Source organism: Anastrepha ludens, chromosome 6 (genome assembly GCF_028408465.1).
Source record: "Anastrepha ludens isolate Willacy chromosome 6, idAnaLude1.1, whole genome shotgun sequence".
Lineage (NCBI taxonomy): Eukaryota > Metazoa > Arthropoda > Insecta > Diptera > Tephritidae > Anastrepha > Anastrepha ludens.
Genome location: NC_071502.1, coordinates 9,246,829 through 9,267,950, shown reverse-complemented (window position 1 = coordinate 9,267,950; position 21,122 = coordinate 9,246,829). Strand labels below are relative to the sequence as shown.

At 40.3% G+C, this 21,122-nt stretch overlaps 1 protein-coding gene across 2 annotated transcripts; it reads left to right on the top strand.

Annotated features, from left to right (window-relative positions):
* Window positions 1-678: 678 nt before the first annotated feature.
* Window positions 679-6,473, top strand: LOC128866579 (uncharacterized). 2 transcript variants are annotated; one of them, XM_054107419.1, is made up of 4 exons: window positions 679-4,986; window positions 5,047-5,266; window positions 5,356-5,527; window positions 5,611-6,473. In XM_054107419.1, exons 1-4 carry the CDS (start codon window positions 696-698, stop codon window positions 6,349-6,351), a joined length of 5,424 nt encoding a protein of 1,807 aa, XP_053963394.1. In that variant the 5' UTR covers window positions 679-695; the 3' UTR covers window positions 6,352-6,473. The 2 variants fall into 2 exon arrangements, with proteins under 2 accessions (XP_053963394.1, XP_053963393.1); XM_054107418.1 differs by having other exon boundaries at window positions 679-5,266.
* The last annotated feature ends 14,649 nt before the right edge of the window (window positions 6,474-21,122 follow it).

The window sequence follows — 21,122 nt, the reverse complement described above, 5'->3', positions numbered from 1 at the left end:
GGAGACGGTTTCGTCGCGAAACGGGAGGATTGGGGTTCCCTTAAGAACCTGTGGTCTGCTCCTAGAAAGATGGGCCTCGAGTCAACTCAGCGAGCGTTGAGCTATTGCGCAAACGTGCGAAGGCGCGAGATCCTTCTGGTCACGGTTAGATCGGGGACGCTCGAGAGGATTCCTAAGGTTAACAAAGTCCCAGCTCTCGAATTTGATGGGTATCCTTACCGGACATTGTCCGTTAGGTGTCCATGTGGTGAGACTTGGGATTGCCTCAAGTCCCTTCTGCAGAAGCTGTCTTGAAAACGAGGTGGAATCAACTCAACACCTTCTTCTTAGCTGCCCTGCTCTCGTCTGGCAAAGATTTAGACATCTGTGCTCTCATTTTTTCTCTACGCGGGTTTAAATATCACACACGTGGTGAAGTTCATCAGTTATTTATTATTTTTATTTAATTTAATTGGCTCACAATCGCCATTCGTGAGACACCCGAATTGCTATTTACTAATTCTACTCCCTTGAATTCCTATTAAATTCTTATGAAACCCTATAAAGTAATTTATTTCAAATTTCATATGTGGCAACGCACCAGAATTGTTAGTATTTTTCATCATCATTTGACAAAAAATGTAATGTCAGGTAGAGAGTGAAAGCAAGTAAAAAAGTATTGACAATTTTTCTGTTTTTTTAATTACAAAGAAGAAATGAAATTTTCGTGCGTGATTTTCTTCTTTGTCATAACATTTGCCGCGCATTTTCAACGCATACAAGCCTTTGTTAGCGATGAGCTCCTGCATTTCAAGCGCGCATTGGACGATGCTTCCAATGCCCTGCAAGATGTCAAAGAATCACCGGCGATAAACGGCAATGTCGAACTGCAGCGACAACGCCGTGAGTCAATCGATGACCTGCTTAGTAATTCTCAGCTCGACTTAAATCTGGACTTGGAGCGTGAGGCGCTCGATTTGGATAATGATTTTTTGCATCCGCTGCAAGGACGTGCCACAAAAAATGATAATAAAAGCAATAATGAAAAAGGCGCTACGAATGTAAACGTAAATGACCAATTAAATGAATTAGTGCGCGCCAATTCACGTTTTCAGAATCTACACAGACAACTGCTGAAAAGTTTTCATGGTAGCAACTCGAATCTAAATCTAGACATGGCGTTGCAAAAGGCGAAAGCGAAAGATGTCGTGAAAAGTGTAAGTGGTACGGGCACAAATGATAAGAATACCAACAAGGATAAGGATGCAAATCGTTACAGCAATGCGTACAAATACAAGGCAAATCAAAATAGCAACACCGGCGCGGGCAACTCAAACAAGGATAGCTACAATTCAGATTTCAATTGGAAATCGGATTTGGGTGTGAAGAATAATATTGACTTTGATTTGGTCTCTGGCAAAGATGGCTCCATTGAAACGCCGTATGCGCAAACATTTTCGAAGTTCGACTCTCCGCAAAGCCTCAATGCGGACGCGAACCATAAGGATGCTGGTCTGGCGTCCAGTGTGCTTACCAAAGCTTACATCAGTTGCAAACCGTTATCGAAAAATGCTGGTCCTACTAAAACTGATAATACTTACATGGAATTCACATCAAACTTTCACGAGCCCGAATCAAATAAAGAAAGTAATGCGAAGAGTAATTTGAATAGTTTCTTGTTACTCGAAGCGAACAACTACCGAAATGCGTTGAGAGCTAAAAATATACCAAATATGGATGAGTTGCAGGAAGTGAGTGAAAAGAAGGTCGATCCAGAAATGCATAGAATGATGCAAAAAGTAGATTTTCCACAATTCAGGATAGATTTCGATTCTTCAATGGAAGATTTTGCACGTAAATCCAAATCGGAATCTGCAGACGATGATGAACCGATCACCTATGAGAAAACTATTGAAAACATACATTTTCCAAACATTGTCAATGATCAATTCGATTTGGCTCGCAATGACTTATCACACGAAGCTAACTACAAACTCTCAAAGGTAGAACAGGAACAATCGGAACCGCGCAAAGAGCATGCACATAGCGGCGAGAATAATGTGAACTCGCAGGAGATGGATGATAAATTGAAAGCTCCTTCGAAACGCAGTTCAGATTTTAATCCAATGGATGAAATCAAATTGAAGACCAGCTCACGTTTAATGGCAAAGGGTTTTGGGCCCTCCCTGCCCAGTTACGCGCTTTCCGAAACACAACATGAGCTACAACTGGATGATGCTGTAAAGAACTTGGAGAGGAATTTTAACGCAGATAGTGAAAATAATCAAAGAGACAGCTACCGGAAAGGATCCCTCGTGTCCAAAGATATACTCGATTGGCAGGATCGACTTGCGCGTATGGATGAAGTTGAGGAGCATTCGTACGAAAAGCTTATTTACGATGGCACACCAGAGGCTTCGTCGAGAGACGAGAGTGATTCAATTAAAAAAAATGATGAAATTGTAATCGAACCTACTTACACTTTACTACGCAAAAGGAAAATTCTTCAGCAACCAGTCGAAGATGACAGCCACATCCTAGACTTACTGCGCGCAAGGCGTGTGACTAAAAACCCTAGTGGCGACGATCAAGTGCAAAGTTTAGATGCCGATTCGCCGGATGATATGTTATTGATGCAATTACCAGATCGTACGGGAGTAGACGATAATAAAAATCTAGCCGCCGAAATACCTGCGCCAGAAGTACCAGCACCAGAAATACCAGCTCAAGAGGATGCAGCTGATTTTGAGCAAGCCGACGATGAAAATCCAATAGGGGCGGATGTAGACGCGTTGGCGGAAAAATTCAAACGATGTGGCGAGCAAGAGGACACGAATAAGAGCAGTGACCAGATAGGCGCGCCTTGTGATAGATATGACGACGTGCCAAATAAGATGCCCATATTTAAATTTAAACGAGATGCAAACAAAGGTGAGGATTCCAATGCACCAAGGCGACGAGTTAAGCGTATTGGTGTACTCAATGAGGCTGGAGAAATTACCGGTATTAGGGAAGTAGATTTGGGTGCACTAATCGATTTCATGACTGTTAAAGAATTGCAACCAAAGCGGGAGGTGGTAGAAAAAAGCAAGGAAGGTGTAGAAGAGGACGCGAAAGCTAGAAGATCAAGCCGAGTTGATGGAATAAATGAAAGAAAACCTTTGCGCCCGAAAGTACTACGTAGGCACAGACGTGAGTTGAGCTTAACCAAAGATGAAGTTTTTAACGATGATACTTTGTATGTCTTGAATGGATCCGAAAGAATGCGCCGATCAGTCAATAAAAAGGAAATTTGTCGCATGAGACGAGAAGCAGAGAAGACGGAAACTGAGAAGACGGAAGCAGAAAAGACGGAAGCGAATGTGACGAAGCCAGAAAAAGTGGAGACAAGTGAAAATAGAGAGACGAGAAAGAGCGAGCCAAATACTGAACAGAAGGCTGATGTAAAGAAATCAACAACGAGCGACTTAAAGGATGCAAACAACACTGATCACTTAATGGGCAAGCGGGCGGCAAATATTGTGGATGATATCGACGATAATAGTAGCAATAATCGAAAACTCTTAGACGCTGCTTTGTTCCTGTCAGACAGAGGTAATTCCGTGCCTGCGCACACGTTCAGAGATTGCCCGTTGGCCCAAAGGCGTGCAGCTGTAACGCAATATGGCGATAACGATAGTGGGAATCGGAGATTTATGCAGGCAGTTGGTAGATTTGCAGGTCGTTCGCCGGCTGAAATAAGTGAAACTCTTGATGATGCTGCTGTTATTGCGGCAGATAGAAGGGCGATGAACGCTGCTCGAGCGGCGTATGCACGAAATTCAGCCAGAGATGGTAGTGACAACGAAGAGGAGCGTGAAGAAGACTACAGAGATTTGATGGCGCGGCTAAGACGACTTTCTCTACAAAATCGCGGACACGAGGCAGACAGAGAAAACGATTTTATCAAGTCTGTTGACGAGTTTGGTAATCAAAAGTTTGATAATCTCAAAGAGGTGGATCAGTATGCGCGCGAATTCGATGGAATGCCAGTCGACAATCTTTGGTATGGCTCTGATCCTTGGGAAGAAGATAATAATAGTGATAACGATCAGCAAAATGATGTACCTAGCGAAGGTAGTGCAAATAAAAATCGGCCGATCCCACAGCACACTGCACTGACAATAAAGCTTGAAGACGGTGCGATCAAAAGTATTGAAAGAAGCGACGAGCAGAATAAGGAAAATGAAGCAAGTGTGGCAAATGAGAAAACAGAGAGCGAAGTGGAGGAAGACGATGGCAACAATGAAAGTGCGCCCTTTGGTTGGTTTGGAAAAAGCAAAAATAAAGCCGATGACGCAAAATGTAGGGATGATGGCACGGTAGTGAAAGTGAATGATCAGCTGCTCAATTGCACGGCCTTTAACACATTGGAGGAATTTCTCAAATCAGTGCAGCAACAAAAGAATAGGACTGACAGCGGCAAAGGTGTTGGAGGAAATGCAAGTGGTGGGGGTAGCGGTAATAATACTATTAGTAAGGGTGGAAGAGTGGAAGGAAGCCATGGAGGCGGTAAACAAGGAAGTGATGGACAAGAGATTGGACGGCAAGGTACAAGTGGGAAAGGCAGTGGTGGGCATGAAGGTGCTGGGAGGGGAGGCGATCGGCAAGGAACGGGAGGACAGGAAGGTGGCGGTCATGGCGGTGGCGGTCATAGCGGTGGTGGTCATAGTGGTGGTGGTCATAGCGGTGGCGGTCATAGCGGTAGTGGTTATGGAGGTGGTGCAAAATGTGGAAATGACGAGCAAAGAACAAGTGGCCATGAAGCTGATGGGCATGGGGATTACGGCAGGTATGGCAACGCGAAGAACGGTATGGGTAATGACAAGAAAAGTGGGAGCGGAAGTGGTGGCGATAGCGGCAATAGGGATAAAGAGGCAGGAAGTGGTAGAGTTGACTATGGTGCTGGTGGCACTGGCAACGGTCTCGGTCCCGCTGGTAGCAGCTGCGGTACGACAGGCACCGATGGTAATTCTGGTAAAAATTCAAATGGTGAAGCAATTAATATGACTGTTGAAATTCAACCAGTTACACCGCGCCCACTGGGGTCGAGCGGGCAAAAAGCCATGAAGCTGAATATCACAATCAATGCGAGCGTCATGGGTGATCAGAAGGCGAAAAATTTCTTTGGTAACGGCACAATTAAAGTGCAGAGTGAAGATCGTGAACGTCGTGGCATTTCATTTCCGCAAATAACACAACTCAAACGCTATGCAATGAAGCGAAAGTGTGCCAAGCCGAAGACGAGGTGAGCCTAAAAGTATATTGCATTAGGTACGAGAGTAAAATGTCTTATACATCGATGCTATTACGGTTCTTCTCTCTCTCTCTCTCTAGTTCTAGTTGCGACGAAAACTCCATCGGTGGTAAGGGAGCTATGGAAATTGTCAAGTCTATTTTCGATATGGTGAAATGCAGCCCCCAAATGAAACCATTGTGGGCCAGTTTGAAGCGTAATCAACAATGCATGAAGAAAGTACCACCTGCAGAGTCCGGTTTTGAGAAAATGGTCTGACCAGTTCGATCCCTACTATATAGTACATTTTATCATGCTAAAATATTTTTCTCTTACTCTCACTTCCAATTCAAAAGCAAAAAGATGACGCAAATCGTATCGAAGACATGGTTCAACAGGCCATGGAAGCCATCAGTGATATAATCGACGATCAAGTAGAGCAACGCTCTTGTCTAACCCTACCACCGGAAATGAAAGTTTTCTACGAACAGATTCTCGACACCTTTGAGAGCAATGCTGCAGAAGGTGTGCGTGAGAAACGTGATAATATGGACAGTCCTAATAGTTCAATCGATGAGTTCAGCAAAGAAGTGCGCCTAATTGATCCCAATCAAATTGAGGAACGTTCACGTATCGTTAAGAAATTGTTGCGTCAATACGACGATCTACCCGCTGAGGAGCAACAGCAGATGGTGGGTGTGCGCGATAATTTGCTGCAGAATCTCGGATTTTTGGAAAGTATCAAGGAAGATCAAACGGCAAAAAAACGGGAACAGGCGCCACAGTCGCCGCTGGAACAGCGACTGGAGCGGAAGCCAGAACAACAACCAGAAGAGCCGCAAGCACCTGAACAACATAAGGTTGGAGAAACAGAGACGGATATACAAGATCGATGGCGACGTGAATTGCTCAAGCAAATGGAAGTTGAAAAGGGCGATGACGAAGAGGCGTTGAAAGCATTCAATCTACCGTATACGCCCGAGTATTTGCGGTTGCTGAAAGCGGCTGAATTGATGGAAGAAAGGGAAATAAGAGAGTCTGAGAGTCGGAGCGGAGAAAACGAAGAGAGCGGAGAGGTTGCGTTGATTCGACAGTGAGCTAAGGCGCGTTTTGCTGCTGCAAACCTTTAATGTGTGTCAAGTTAAAAATCTTTATTTTTATACAATTTTTATTTTTTTTGTGAATTTTCTCGTAAATTGATATTTATAATTATTTTATCTATACATACATGTACATATATATTATTTTGTTTACTTTAAAATATGCATAAATATACACTGAGCTACATATGTATATACTTATGATCTGATATCTATATATACAGTATCTTCATCATCATTGCTTCCTTCGTTCCCTAGCAGGACATAGCACATCAAGAACACCTACGCGCCATCTCGCACGATTACTAGATAAAGCCTTCACCTGCTTCTAGCTTAAACAGTGTTGGGCCGTCTCGCGATCCACAGTTCTTTCCAGGTTCCCCTTGGTCTGCCAGGCGCTCTTCCACTCGCTGAGAGAGGAAAATATACAATAGACTGGGAGTTTGCAATGAACTAGAAGAGAGGGAGGATGGTTCCATGTGTAGAAGTCCACGCAAGTGGGGAAAGTTACTGATCGCTATTCACTTGGGGGGGCCAGGACAATTCTTCTACATATGGTTCAAACAGCTCACAACTTCCGGGACTAGTCCAAGTATCCTCTGGACATCCAAGGATAGCTGGTTGCGCGCTGGATTTGGGACCCGGCACTTAAAAATCCTCCCCAATGAAAAGGTGTGCAAAGCCTCAGATGAGAGCTTCCTATACTGATGACGAGCAGAGAAGTGCCATCAAATTTTGTTTGCGGTTCCGCAACCATCGTATTCGCCTGATTTGGCTCCGTGTGACTTCTGGCTATTCCCAAAACTCAAGAGACCACGGGGAACGCGTTTCGAGTCGATTGAGGAGATAAAAGCTGAATCGAAGAAGGTACTGATGGCTATACCGGAAATGTACTATTTGGCATGTTTCGGGGATTGGAAAAATCGTTGGCATAAGTGTATTTCATCGAGAAGGGATTATTTTGAAGGGGATGAAATTGATTTACAAGAATAAATAAAGATTTTTCATTTTACAACCAAATTCACCTTACTTTTTGCCCAAGAAGACACGCTTCTAGTGTATTAGAGATACATACGACCCGAGGACCCAACTTCGACTCGGATCATTATATCGTTGCAGCTAAACTGCGTACACGCTTCTGTGCAAGAAAAATATATACTTACGCAAAGAATGTCCTAGTCGAAAAGCTGCAATCACAACAGACAGCCAGAAGATTCGCCACTCGACTCTCACTCCTGCTTTCAGAGAGTACTGCCCAACAAACCGGCATGCACGAGCAATGGAGCAACATTTCTCGTTCTCTACGTGAGAAGAAACGAGAGGCCGAAATACGTGAGTCCGAGGAGCTTGAGGCATGCAATTGAGTAGTAAAGTCTGGAATTGAGTAGTAAAGTCGTTTCTCTACGAAGAAAACTAACGCTCTACAAGGATCTCATCATGCCCGCCCTATCGTATGGCGCTGAAGCGTGGACGATGACAATATCCGATGAAGCGTCCCTTGAAGAGTTTCAGGGAAAGATTCTATGCAAGATTTGTGAACCTTTGCACGTTGACAACGGCGAACATCGCAGACGATGGAACGATGAGCTGTATGAGCTTTACGACGACATGGACTTAGTGCAGCTCATTAAGATCCAGCGGCTTCGTTGGCTGAGTCATGTCGTCCGAATGGATACAAACGCTCCGGCTATGAAAGTATTCGATGCGATACCAGCTGGTGATAGTAGAGGAAGAGGAAGACCTCCTTCACTTAGTGGGTCCAATTGGCGCCGGTTAGCACGAGAAGGAAACGATGCTTTGTTAAACGCGGCCCAAATTGGGTAAGCAGTTAACGCGCCAATTAAGAAGAAGAACCAGATTTTTGAGAAAAATTTGTACTGTAGAGTTTGAAAGCTCATGGATTTTTGGTACAATAAAATGCATGCTTCGAGTAGCTCAAAAATTGTGCTAATTTTTAAATTTTTTTTAGCGAACGTATTGGCTGTTTTCTTCGATATGAAAAACTCTCGAGCTTTGGTTATATGGATAAAACAAAAAAGTGCCAACAACGAACGCGATTTTCGTGCTGTTTCATGCTTGCACTTAAGGAATTATGTAACTGCATACAAATTTTTCTTAAAATTCTATTTAACTCTCCGCTGGGCACCCGATTTTGGCCAGACTGGCTTTTTCGACTTTGGACGTGAATTTAACATATTTCTTTCATAGCTAACGGCTTGAGCTTCAATTAAGCTTTCTAAAATTTAATTTTCTATCCTTTCAAAAAGGACCAAAAAGGGCCAGACCCGGGTGCCCAACCGAAGGTTTTAAAAAAGATGTCCAACGTAGGTTTAAAAAGCTTGAAATTTTGATGAACAAGTTTTTTTGAATTTTCTCAACCTTTGAAGCTTTGATTTATATGGTTTTTGTAGACGAATTAGCTATAATTTTATAAAAAAGGGTATCAAAATTAAATAGAAAATAAATAAATTGTTGAAACTTGTCAATAGGGTCCTATATCGTATAAGTATATAAGGCAATTCATTTCTTTATGTATTTGATTTTGATCGTAAAGGTCCCCGTTTCATTTGGGTTTTGTATATGAGAAGCTATTTAGTTTGAATATTAAATAATTTTTTATATTACTTATAATTTTTTATATTTTCTAAAAAGGAAAGTATAATAATTCACATTCTGTTTCCTAAAAAAAGACTTACTTATAATCACAGAATACTCCACTAACTCATTTGACTTGCCAGCCATAAAGTGAACGATTTCATAGGGAAACTTTTGGCTTAATGAGGCACTCTAATGAACAAAGGACTGTATGCTGCCGCACAAGGTCGAGATTTGTGTTAGAAATATGGGCGAGTGGAATAGGAAGTGTGAGTGAAGAGTGTAGGTGGAAAGGAAAGGAAAGGAGGAGTGGGAACGAAAGCTCACAAATTTCGAGCGCAATGATAGAGCAGCTGTTGTGTGTTTAAATGTGAAGGAATGGGCATGCAAAAATACTAACTAGAAACCTAAAGTAGAGAAATGAGTTTACCATACTCAGCATCAGCATCAGGCCAGGCTAGCCATTAAAATCAATGAATATGTGAAATTTTCAAAGTTTCATATTAATTCAATGACAGCAGCAGCAGCAACAACAGTAACGGATATGCAGTAAAAGTGGCAGCCGCCAAATATAAAATACAAAAAGCGAGCGCGACAAAAGGCGCATACGCTTAATTACAGTTATATATAAAATAATAATATGCAAAAAATTATGAAAATCGATTTCTAACACAAACATATGCATATAATATACCATACACACACACACACGCATCTGTGTTTAGCAATAAATTTGTTTGAAGTCAGGGGGTGTAAATAAATTGGCATGGCACAAGCAGTCGTTTAAGGTATGTATGTATGTATTGTATAGGTATTCAGCCCGTTTCCAATGAAATGCGCACGTTTCGGCGATCTCACTCTCTGGCTCTTGGCTTTTATTTCTTTGAAAAATAATAAATTTTTGTAGCAAATGCTCAAATCCGCCTTGTTGTTTCTTCTTCTTCTTCTACAGTTCCGTGGAGCAGTAGCTACTGTCTTTTGTGAAGTATTTTATCTACTTCCGAAATCTTTTAAATATTTATTGTTTGTTCATAAAACGTATTCAGGTGTAAGCAAGCAACTAAAATTTTCAAAGCATGAATTTTATTCAATTTAATTTTATTTACAGACTTTTATAAAAACAAATATCGAAACTAAATCGACATTGATTAAAATTTGTAATGCAATCAATTTTTTTTATGTTATTAACAAATATTTATAGTTTTAATGACTTTCTTTCAGCTTGATATTATCACTGGCAAAGCGAATGGTTTGGCCAAAGCGAATCTATTAAATATATTATCGGTAAATCAGCTGATTTATTTCGCCGTGTCCATGTGGCTGTCAGCCCAGAATGAAATAAGGCGAATTCATTATTTGTTTTCTACTTTGCCTATACTTTGCTTTGACAACCAAACGTACAAAACATTGTCGTTGGTCTAGTGCCACCACCTTTAACGAATGGGTCTTGGGCTTGGCGAACACATGTAAAATTTTCCTTGTGTGTGGCGAGTGAACTTATTCGACGGGATTATATCGTTGCCATTTAAGAAAAATAAATTAGTTCATCCTTTTTTGACATTTGTGCCATTTATGCTCAACAGTTTGTGTACTTATACTCGTACGAACTGAAATTTGAACAGCGGAAATGTTTAATAACATAGATCTTTATTTCGAGGATGGGAACAATGGGAAGTCGCGAGTTACCCTTCTTCGTCAGAGGCGTTTTTTTTTTAAGAAATTACTCCAATCCTATGGAGCTGTTGATCGCAGTGTAAGAATTTAGTGCAGATATTCGATTCAAAGAAACAAGTAAAATTATGTTTTTTACATACATAACTTATATACATATGGCAATGGCAAACCACCGACTGCCATGAAAAAGCTCTTCATAAAAAAAATTTTTGCCGTTCGGAGTCGTCTTGAAATGGTAGGTCCCTCCATTTGTGGAACAACATCAAGACGAACACCAAAAATAGGAGGAGGAGCTCGGCTAAACACCCAAAAAGGGTACTTACTTTCTTACATTGCCTGATCAACCCGTTACCGGATTAAGGCCGACTGTAACAAGTCTCGCAAGACATCTGTGCTTTGCGCGCGCCTTTTCCAGTTTGCTACACCAAGCGATGATATTGTTCCCTCAACTTGATCCTACCATCGCAGGCAAGGTCTTCCCCTACGTCGTTGTCCTCTAACTTGCCATCCGAACACCTTCCTTGCTGAAGCTTCTGCATCCATACGTTCGACGTAGCCCAGCCATATTGATGCGCTTCACTATGCCCATCTCGTCTTAGAGCTCATACAACATATCGAAGAATTTCCGAAGAATCTTTCTCTCGAATACTCCAAGAGCTGCTGCATCAGTCTGCGATACAACTAATGCTTCAGCGCCTTAGAGTGGTACGGGCAAGATGAGCGTCTTGTAGAGTGTTAGTTTTGTAGGGCGAGAGAGGTCTCTGTTACGCCTTTACGTACTGAGACCATAGTAATACCTATTAGCGAGCGTGATTCGTCGGTTTATCTCCAATTCTTTGACGATTTCAAAGGTATATTTGTCCGCTCAAATGCTAGATGCGCAACGCAGCGTATCTTTCCTGGTGAACAGCATATATTTCGTCTTGCCCTCGTTAACCACTAGACCTACTTCAGTTGACTCTTTTTCGATAGCGGAAAATGCTGCGGTAACATCTCGCTTGCAGTTCCCTATGATGTGAATGTCATCAGCATATTCAAGGAGCTAGACACTTTTCGTGAAAATATATGAGATGGCGATAAGACTGATCTTCCGGTAGTAGGCGCATATAGTAGGGTCGCCTTTCTTCAACACAGGACAAAGGGCACTGAGATTCTAATCATTTGGCATGATTTCTTCTAGCCATATTTTACTCATAGGCTGATGCATGCACCCAATCAGCTCACTGCCGCCGACCTTGAACAGTTCTGCTGGGAGTTCTTCTGCACCGGCTGATTTATTGTTCTTCAGTCGCTGAATAGTGACACTGACTCTGTGGGGAATATCCACCCGGTCATATTTAATTGGTGGCCAAGCTTTAGCTTGATCAAATGACGCAGGATTATAAATGTTATCTACAGTTGAATCGTTTCTTCTACGTTTAGCCTAGTTTCATCTTTAGGCGACTACTGCAAAGCGGAAGAGCCCCATTGCAAAGGTTTTCAGGTAAAATGTAAAAGTTCTTCAGTAAATTCCAGCCTATCTATGAAAATAAGATAACAAATAAGATAACGTGGGTTCTAAGCTAATAAGTCACATTTCTGTATACCGGTTGTTCAAAAAGTTCGATAAGAGAGGGCATTGCTACTAGCCTAAATTTTTGTGTTAGTTTCATTTCAATTTGTCAACTCATTCTTTGATTACAAGCCATTTAGTACCGACGTGTCACAGTATTTTCTACAATGGAAAAAATCAAGTATCGTGCGGTGATTGAATTTTTATTTTAGGAAGGTTTAAAAGCAAGGGAAATTTATGAACGAATGTGTAAAATGTATGAGGATTTTTCGCCATCAATTAGTACAATAGAGAATGGGGGTAGCTGATGGGTAGCTGACTTTAAATGTCGTCGTACAAGCCTTGAAAATGCTCCACGTCGAGAACGTCCAAAAAGAGCTACCGCAACAACCCTGGCATCTCATTGGTAGTGAAAGCAACATTTTGACTAAAGTACTGAGTTTCAGAAAGCTTTGTGCACAATGGGAACAAAAACACATTCGAGTGGGAGTTTTTCAACCTCATTTAGCGCGTTTTCGAAGGGATTAAGCGGACTTGTTCGTCGATTCATCACTACGGATGAGACTTAGGTCTATCACCATGCTCCTACATCAAAACAGGAGTATAAAGAGTGGCTGTCTCTTTGGATCTGAAACGAGTTCATGTCCATGAAATCGGCCAAGAAAGTGTTAGCCTCAATTTTGTTTGTGGATTATTTTGCAGCACCTCCAGATTCTCACTTCAGGGATGGAGTTCGTAAATTGGAATCTTGTTGGACCAAGGAGATGCGCAGGGAGATTATACCGATACTGTAGATTATACTGATTAATAAAGTGTATCAGGTCAGTCCATAAGTTCGTGCGTATTTTACCCATAATTTCACTTTTGTACGATTTTAGCTAACAAAAAATTATTCGCGTAATATGACGGAACTATTTATATTTTATTTGATATATTGTGAATTCAACAAGTGATTTTAATCTCGGATAGAAGCACGTGTTTTTAAAAAATAAAATAGAATCTTCGAACGCGTATAAGAGGCATATTTTGTATTTTTTTTATAAAAGTGGTAAACATGCAACAACTGCAGCTGCACAAATAAACACTGTTCACGGAGAGGATACCGTGAGTGTATGGACTGCGCAAAAGTGGTTTTCAAAACTCCGAAGTGGTAACTGCGACGTGGAGGATGCCCCGCTCGTCCTGAAGTCTTTAACTCCCACGCCTTGCTCGAACTCGTGGAAGCTGAACCAAATTTGACGGTCGATGTGATAGCTCAGAAGTTAAATTCATCGCATGGAATAGTTCACAGGCAGCTGGTTCAGTTGGGACAGGTTTCAAAGCTGGGAAATGGGTTCCGCATAGACTTTCCGTCGCCAACCTTTGGCAGAGAGTGCTGTGTGTGAGTGTGTTCTCAGCTGCTGCAACGGCGTAAAAATGAAAGTGTTTTGAACCGTATCGTTACTGGTGATGAAAAATGGGTCCTTTACAATAATCCTGTTCACAAACGCCAATTGTTAGATAAAGATGAAACACCAGAACCGACCCCTAGAGATGGCCTTCACCCCAAGAAGATTCCCCTGTCTATTGGATGGGATATGGCCGGTATTGTTTATTATGAACTTCTGAAACCAAACCAGACGATAACTGCTAATTATTATTCCCATGAGCTATCAAACCTGAATGAGGCACTTAAAAAAAATCGACCGTCTTTATTGAATAGACGCAAAGTTTTGTTGAACAACCTAGTAAGTCGCCGAAAAAGTATGATAGTTAAGTGAGTAGTCCTTTCGATTTCCTTATGTTCCACTCCGACCACCTCTAATGGGTTGCGCTGTAGCGACTGATGTTTTTCTACTTTGTGTTCCTTTTTTTCGGAAGAATTCTCTAATCTGTGTAATAATTGACTGGGCCAGTTTTGCAGTGGTAAGTGTGGCTCGCAGGGCCAGCATTAAATGGATTCAATAGAAAGTGAAGTATAGATTTCAATAAATTTTCACACATTTCTATATATATAAGTAAAAATATATTCCCCCACAGATGCACACACACACACACAGAGATGCCATAAACTTTCCAAAATCCACTTTCTCGCAAACTCTTCTACTTTGAACTTAAATGTTCGATTAGCAGTGTAAGCGTTAAAAATACGATTAGTGCGAATTGCACTTAACCCAAGAAAATGAACTTTCAAAATTGCTTACCCAGAGTTGAGCATCAGCCATGGACATTATTGAATGGCATCCTCTTAAATAGCAGACACACACATACAAGCGTACTCATGTATGAGCGCATGTAATGTACGCCATTTTAAATACCCGGAGCACATCCCAAATGCACACATGAATATACGTATGCTGGTGTGTGTGTGTGTGAGTGTGTGTGTTTCCGAGAATATGCCACATACTTAAACTAATCGCAGTGGCAACAACATTTTGTGGCTTGCATTCAACTTTCTGACACTCAACATACATACGTTGTATATGTGAGTGTATATATAGTGAATATGTGTATGTGTATAAGTAAATACGTACACATGTGTTTGTATGTTTTATTTTGTAAGTGTTTACTCTGCCAGAAAAGCATTCAGCCATCAACTATCAGTCAGATAACAGTCTTCTTAAACCCTCACTACACTTCAGCTGCAATATGCGCCTGGCCTCGTAAGGTACTTCATCCTTTCGAAATTGTGTTCTGCCCCCATTCAGTGACGGTGGTAGTGGGGGAATTGTTGTGGCAGCAACTTCACTCCATCACATTGGCCATAAAGTGCGAATGCATAATTAATTCCAATTATGAGTTTACAAACATTGGCATCATTCACTCACAGCGGGGACAAATGAACGGAGATGAATATGAAGCGGAGAGCTTTATGTCGCATTGTAGCAGCATCAGTTCGGGTTGCATTAAGGCACGGCTATCACATTGAGCGTTTGATGCGAATTTGGTCATACTTGTATATGTATGCACACTCACACACGCACACACACACACATACGCCTATAAGCCTATACAATATACAAAAGCTCATTTCTGGGATGTGACATTTTCTTGCTACTGTTGTCAGTTACTCCTCTTTTCATTACATTAAAATGCCCTGAGATGCCATTTGTGTATTTATCACTTAAGTTTCCTTGACACAGATGTAATTTTGAAGGAAACTTTTTACCTGTTTCTGGACTTTGATGTAACGAATAACCAACAATTTGGATTAATTCAGATTTGTATGGGTTGAATTAGTGGAAGGAATTAAAAATGAAATTAAGGATGGATGTAGCAACCTTTCCTGTTATGTTATAGAACACTTCTTCTTCTTCTCTTAAGGTGCTACAATGGGAAAATTGGTTTGAAAAATAACAAAATGGCGGACTTTTGAAAAAGAATATTTTTCGGGTAGAAATCAGACTGTAGTATGGAAAGTTAGGGCTGAAAAGAAACAAAAGTAGCACCTGCCAAAATAACAAGCCTACAGAATAATAATCAGTTTAACTTTTTCGTTTCAGATATCCTGAAGAGCCAAAATCCTGTTGACAAGTCATCTATCCTTTGTTTTAAGACGCTTACTTTGGTGCCACACTACTACAAAAAAATATGACAAAAAAAAATAGTAATAATTGTTTTTGTATACTATTTGATGTCAATAATAACATACTACAAAATCAAAACGATCGTATTTTATTTTCTTAAAAAAAAAACAAAATTCCTAAAAAATATCTATAAAAAATGAGTATTTGACCAGACTACTACCTTAAGCGATTTCGGCCGAGTTTAACAAAACGCGCCAGTCGTTTCTTTCTCTTCCGCAAAACTGGCGCCAGAGGGGCACGTCAAGTGAAGCCAAGTCCTTCTTCACCTGATCTTTCCAACGTAGGGAAGATCTTCCTTCTTCTCTGCCACCACCAGCTAGTACCGCATCGAATATTTTCAGAGCTGGAGCGGTTGTAGCCATTCGGACGAGCCCACGAAGCCGCTGGATATTTATTTGCTGCGCTATGTCTACGTCGTCGTAAAGCTCATACAGCTCATCGTTCCTTCGCCTGCGATATTCGCTGTTGCCAACGTGCAAAGGTCCAAAAATCTTACGCAGAATCTTTCTCTCAAACACTCCAAGCGTCACTTCATGGGATTTTGTCATCGTCCAAGCTTCTGCGTCACACGATAGAACGGGCATAATGAGAGCTTTGTGAGTGTTAGCTTTGTTCGCCGAGAGAGGACTTTACTACTCAGTTGCCTACTTACTCCAAAGTACCACTTGTTGCCAAGAGTTTTCCACTTTAATGTCTTGAAGTTTGCGTTGAAGTTTCACCGTTGAAATGTTTTTAAAGTTTTTCAATTTTGTTCAAGCGACAAGCGACCCAGTTTTTAAATATCTAGGGATAAACTAAATTTCTGGTAAGCTTAGCTGTAGAGTCCAAAGAAGTAAAACTAGAAACTCCAAATGCTAGAAGAAGCCACTTGTATCGAATATATGAGACGTGAGACGTGACGCTCCATTCTATAAATAAATCTTCATACACTTTATGTTTCGCAACTACCTTGAAAGTGCCTCCACACAAATTTCATGGTGTTGTCTCCAAAGTGACTGGTCTTTCCAAAGTGGCGCCTAAATTTCAGTTGTGATTAATTCATAAACGGTATTTTTCTTAGTTGTGTCATCCGTGACTTTTATCAAGTGGACAGATGCACAACTTCACACGGTAGAAAAACGCGTAAAAGTTATTGAAACTTATTATGAAAATGGCCGATCTTTAAAAGCAACATATCGCAAAATTCATAATTTTTTTGGTGGAAATATTCATCCTAATGAGACGACAGTTCAAAGGTTGGTGCATAAATTTCAAGAAACTGGGAAACTAGTTCTGTCGAGCACAGATAAAGGACAGGCAGATCCGAAACTGGATGCTCTGTTAGGAATATTGCTGCTGTAGCGCAAAGTGTTGCTGAACAAACTTCATCATCAATAGCTCGACGTTCTTAACGATTAGGCATTCATAAATCTGCTATTCGGCGGATTCGACATAAGGATTTGAATTTGCCTCCTTGCAAGTGGTTTTTCATGCAAAATCATCTTTAGTTTTTTTTGTTTTGTTATTTCCATTATAAATTACAATCTGTTAATATTAACAGTAAGTAATTGGTGTTAGGGTTTGGAATTCAAATGTCCCTTCCCTTTGGAAGAGAACATTATTGTCTTTGGTAGCATTTAGTTACAATTTTACTAGCACAACATAGTTTTCTATAATTTTATTTATATTACAGTACGAACAAGATCTGTGGGAGTTTTGCGCTTTAGTCTTCCATTCCGGTATAAGTCTCATTTCATAGTTTTTGTTCTAATAGTCGCAAGATATGCTTACTGCTGCTTCTTTTTACGGTTTCAGTCACAGTGTCTATGCCGAGGTCACGGTGAATGTCGTCATTTCTTATGTACCAATTTGCGTTTGTGATTGTCATTAACATCTTAGATTGACTTCTTAGTATGATTCGTTGGTTTGATTCACTGGCAGTCCCCCAAAATTTCTAGACCGTAGGTCCATGTCGGTCTGGTTAGTAGCCAGTAGAGTTGTCTGAATTTGTTTTTCATCTCGTTTCTCTTGTTCAGTATGTGGTTTTCCATGTGAGTTTTGAGCTAATCGTTATGCCTAAATATTTTGCACTTGAGTGTATTTATATGTCTTCTCCTCTAATTTGGATTGGATGTCTTGTAGATTTTCTCTTCGCGTATGCTCCGTTTTTCAAACCATTGTGTTGTAGCTGATAGCTTCTCTTGCAGTGTTTTTGTTGCTGCTTCTTCATTGTGGTTAGCTGACATTAAAATTGCGTCGTCTGCAAATTTAGCTATCATTGATCCTCGAGTAGTTGGCGTTGGTATATCTGCTGTGTATACTAAGTATAGTATGGGCCCCAGTACGCTTCCTTGAGGTACTCCAGCTGTCGCCGTCAAGATTTCAGAGCACTTATCGTCGTATTTTATGAAGAAGAGTCTATCAGTCATGTAGCTTTTAAGGATATTAAATGTGTTAAGTGGTAAAATGTTTTTTTTGCTTATAGAAGTCCTTTGTGCCATACTCTGTCAAAAGCTTTCGCGATGTCTAAATACATGGCCATGCAATATTTCTTCTTATCGAAGTCGTCTGTAAATTTGTTTACTACTCTGTGAATCTGTTGCACAGTTGAATGTTGTTTTCGTGAACCGAACTGCTGTGTGGGGAAAGCGTCTTTTTGTTTTCGAATCGGGTTAATTCTGTCAAGCAGTATTTTCTCAAACAATTTGGAGAGGATGGGCAGCAAGCTAATTGGTCTGTAAAAGCTAGCAACAGTGGCGTTCTTGTTTGGCTATAACTTGTGCAACTTTCCATGCTTTTGGAAAGTATTGTAGCCTAATTAATCCGTTGAAGAGGTCCCGTATGTAGTTTATTATAGTATCGGGTAGCTCCTTTAGTATTTATCCTTTATTTGGTCATGCCCCGGTGTGTTTTTTGCCTTTAAGTTTCTTTATATAATACTTGATTTCTTCTTTTGTCGTGTTTTGTATTGCCTGGTCTGCATTTTCAATTGAGTTTGGCAGCTCAATGTTTTTATTATCTGTGCTATTTGTAAATATTGTTTTAAAGTGGTCAGCTATTGTTTCAGCCTTCTCTTTGCTTGTTCTTGCCTATGTGTTGGAATTTGTTTTTATTCGAGGTTTGTGAGTAGTTGTTTGAGTGATTTTTTTAGTTGCTTTCCATAGGGAATTGTTGGTAGTTGTAGTTATTTCGAGGCTGCTAAGGTACTTCTTCAGTTGATTATCATTATGTTCTTGGAGAACTTTTTTGAGTTCATTTGATGATTTGTTTAGTTTAGTTTTATCGGCTGGGTGTTTGGAGCGTTGCCAGTCTTTTCTGAGTTTGCGTTTTTGTTTAATTTTGCCTTAAATAAAAGCAGGGATTTTCTTTGTTGTTAAAGTGTTTATTATTGGTGTCGATTGTATTACTGCTTTTATTATGTTATCACTTAAGTATACGATTGCATTCTCCAGTTCGGTGGGGGATTTCAAAGAGACTCGAGTTTCCATGTTTTCTTTTATGACATCACGAAATATATTCTAGTTCGTCTTATTGTTATATAGCGAGGTGATAATTTTTCTAACAGGCTTATCCTGGCGCGTTATTATTATTGGTGAGTGATCTGATGATAAGTCAAGGCATGATTTTAGTGCAATGTTTTCATGAGTCAGGTTTTTCGTAATGCAGAAGTCGATTAAGTCAGGAAGTTTTTTAGTGTCAGTTGGCCAACACGTCGGTTCTCCTGTGCTTAATATGCTGTTGTTATTTGCCTTAATGGCCTCATATAGGTGTGTTCCTTTCGTGATGGTTATCCTAGATCCCCATGTTACGTGCTTAGCATTGTAGTCTCCGCCTGCTAGGTACCGATTTCCAATTGATTTAAGATAATCGAGGTATTGGTGTTTGGTATTATTATATTTGGGTGGACAATAAACAGCTGATATATTCATTGGGTCAGTCAAAGTGTTGACTTGCAGTCTGTAGTCGCCTGTATATGTTCTGCTTTATAGTCATCCATTTCTACGCATTTTATTGCTCTTTTTATTATGATAGCTGTGCCTCCATGAGCTTTGTTCTCAGGGTATATATTTGTAATATATAATAAATATCGAAGTTTTGGGATGTTTATATAGGTCTTCTCAGTGGCATGAGTTTCGGAAATAAGCATGATATCAATTGCATTGTCGGTTAAAAATATTTTCAATTCTTGTAAGTGGCGGTATAGTCCGTTAGCATTCCTCGTCTTCCAGTCGTCTTGTTGTTGTGTCGGGTAGGTGTTTGTTGTGGGAGAATGCTGTTTATGGCTCACTGATGAAGGCATATTTTTAGTAAGTGCTTCTGCGGACGATATTTCTGGGGTTATTCGTTTATTTGCACCAATGTTGTGATACTGATCTTAGTGATGAAGCTAATTTCACACTGGATGGATTTGACAACAAACAAAACTGTCGAGTCTGGTGAGAAGTGGTGGTCCTCCAGTTTTAAGCCGCCTTCGAACGGCAGATAATTTTTTGAGGAGCTTTTTCAAAGCAGGCATACACTCGTAGGTTTGGCATTGCCTGCCGAGGGGCGACCGCTATCAGAAAAACAATTTTCTATCAATTGCTGTTTTGTGCCAAGATTTCGAGCTCGGACACTTCCGAAAAGTAGACATGCACCAATACAGACCATAGTCTACTAAGTGTATCTAATTTAGTTTGGCCCTCTACTCGAATTGGTAACTTAAGACTTTAAAAGTGTGATTTTTTGAAAATTTTACGCCTATGGGTATTCAAACTCACTTGTATGTGCGAAAGTTCTTGAAGAGATTGGAATAATATTCTAATTAGGAATCTTAGTAAAAATCCATAATCCACTTGCGGGCCAAAAACGAACGCTTCGGCCTAATTCCATTAAAAGTCAGCCGGATACGTGTTACAGGAAAGCTGAAGTAGTTTATTTTACAGTGACTGACATCCAGCTGAAGGGAACTCTAATTGAATAAATCTTCACCATTGCTTGGCTTTTGTCTAAAATCATTTTGCATTATATGGATAAGCAACGATGTGTAAAAGCATATAATTCCAGGATAACATCAACGAGCATAACAATTAACGTGTGTGAGTGCATGTTAAATACGATTATAATCAATTACGAGCATAAACTGGCATAAAGGAAAATGCGGAAATGGTAAATATTTGGTAAACAAACATTAAAAGTCAACAAAGTGATGGGAAAGAGGAAATACTAAACATTTTTTTAAGATTACCAAGCTGCTCGTTTAACGAATATAATGACAACAACAGCAACAACAAAGTCAATGAGCTCAACGTGAAAGCTTTTAAAATGCAATTTCAATATCAATAACAATTTTCTTCCCCCAAAGTCAAATGCATTTTGTAGCGACGACTACAAGGCACACACACATACATACACACACGCAT

Bases quoted from the DNA above. Each gene is read 5' to 3' on its own strand.
- LOC128866579 (XM_054107418.1), top strand. From the start codon at position 696: ATGAAATTTTCGTGCGTGATTTTCTTCTTTGTCATAACATTTGCCGCG. The intron at 5,267-5,355 runs GTGAGCCTAAAA...CTCTCTCTCTAG, and splicing joins TGTGCCAAGCCGAAGACGAG to TTCTAGTTGCGACGAAAACT. The intron at 5,528-5,610 runs GTCTGACCAGTT...CCAATTCAAAAG, and splicing joins AGTCCGGTTTTGAGAAAATG to CAAAAAGATGACGCAAATCG.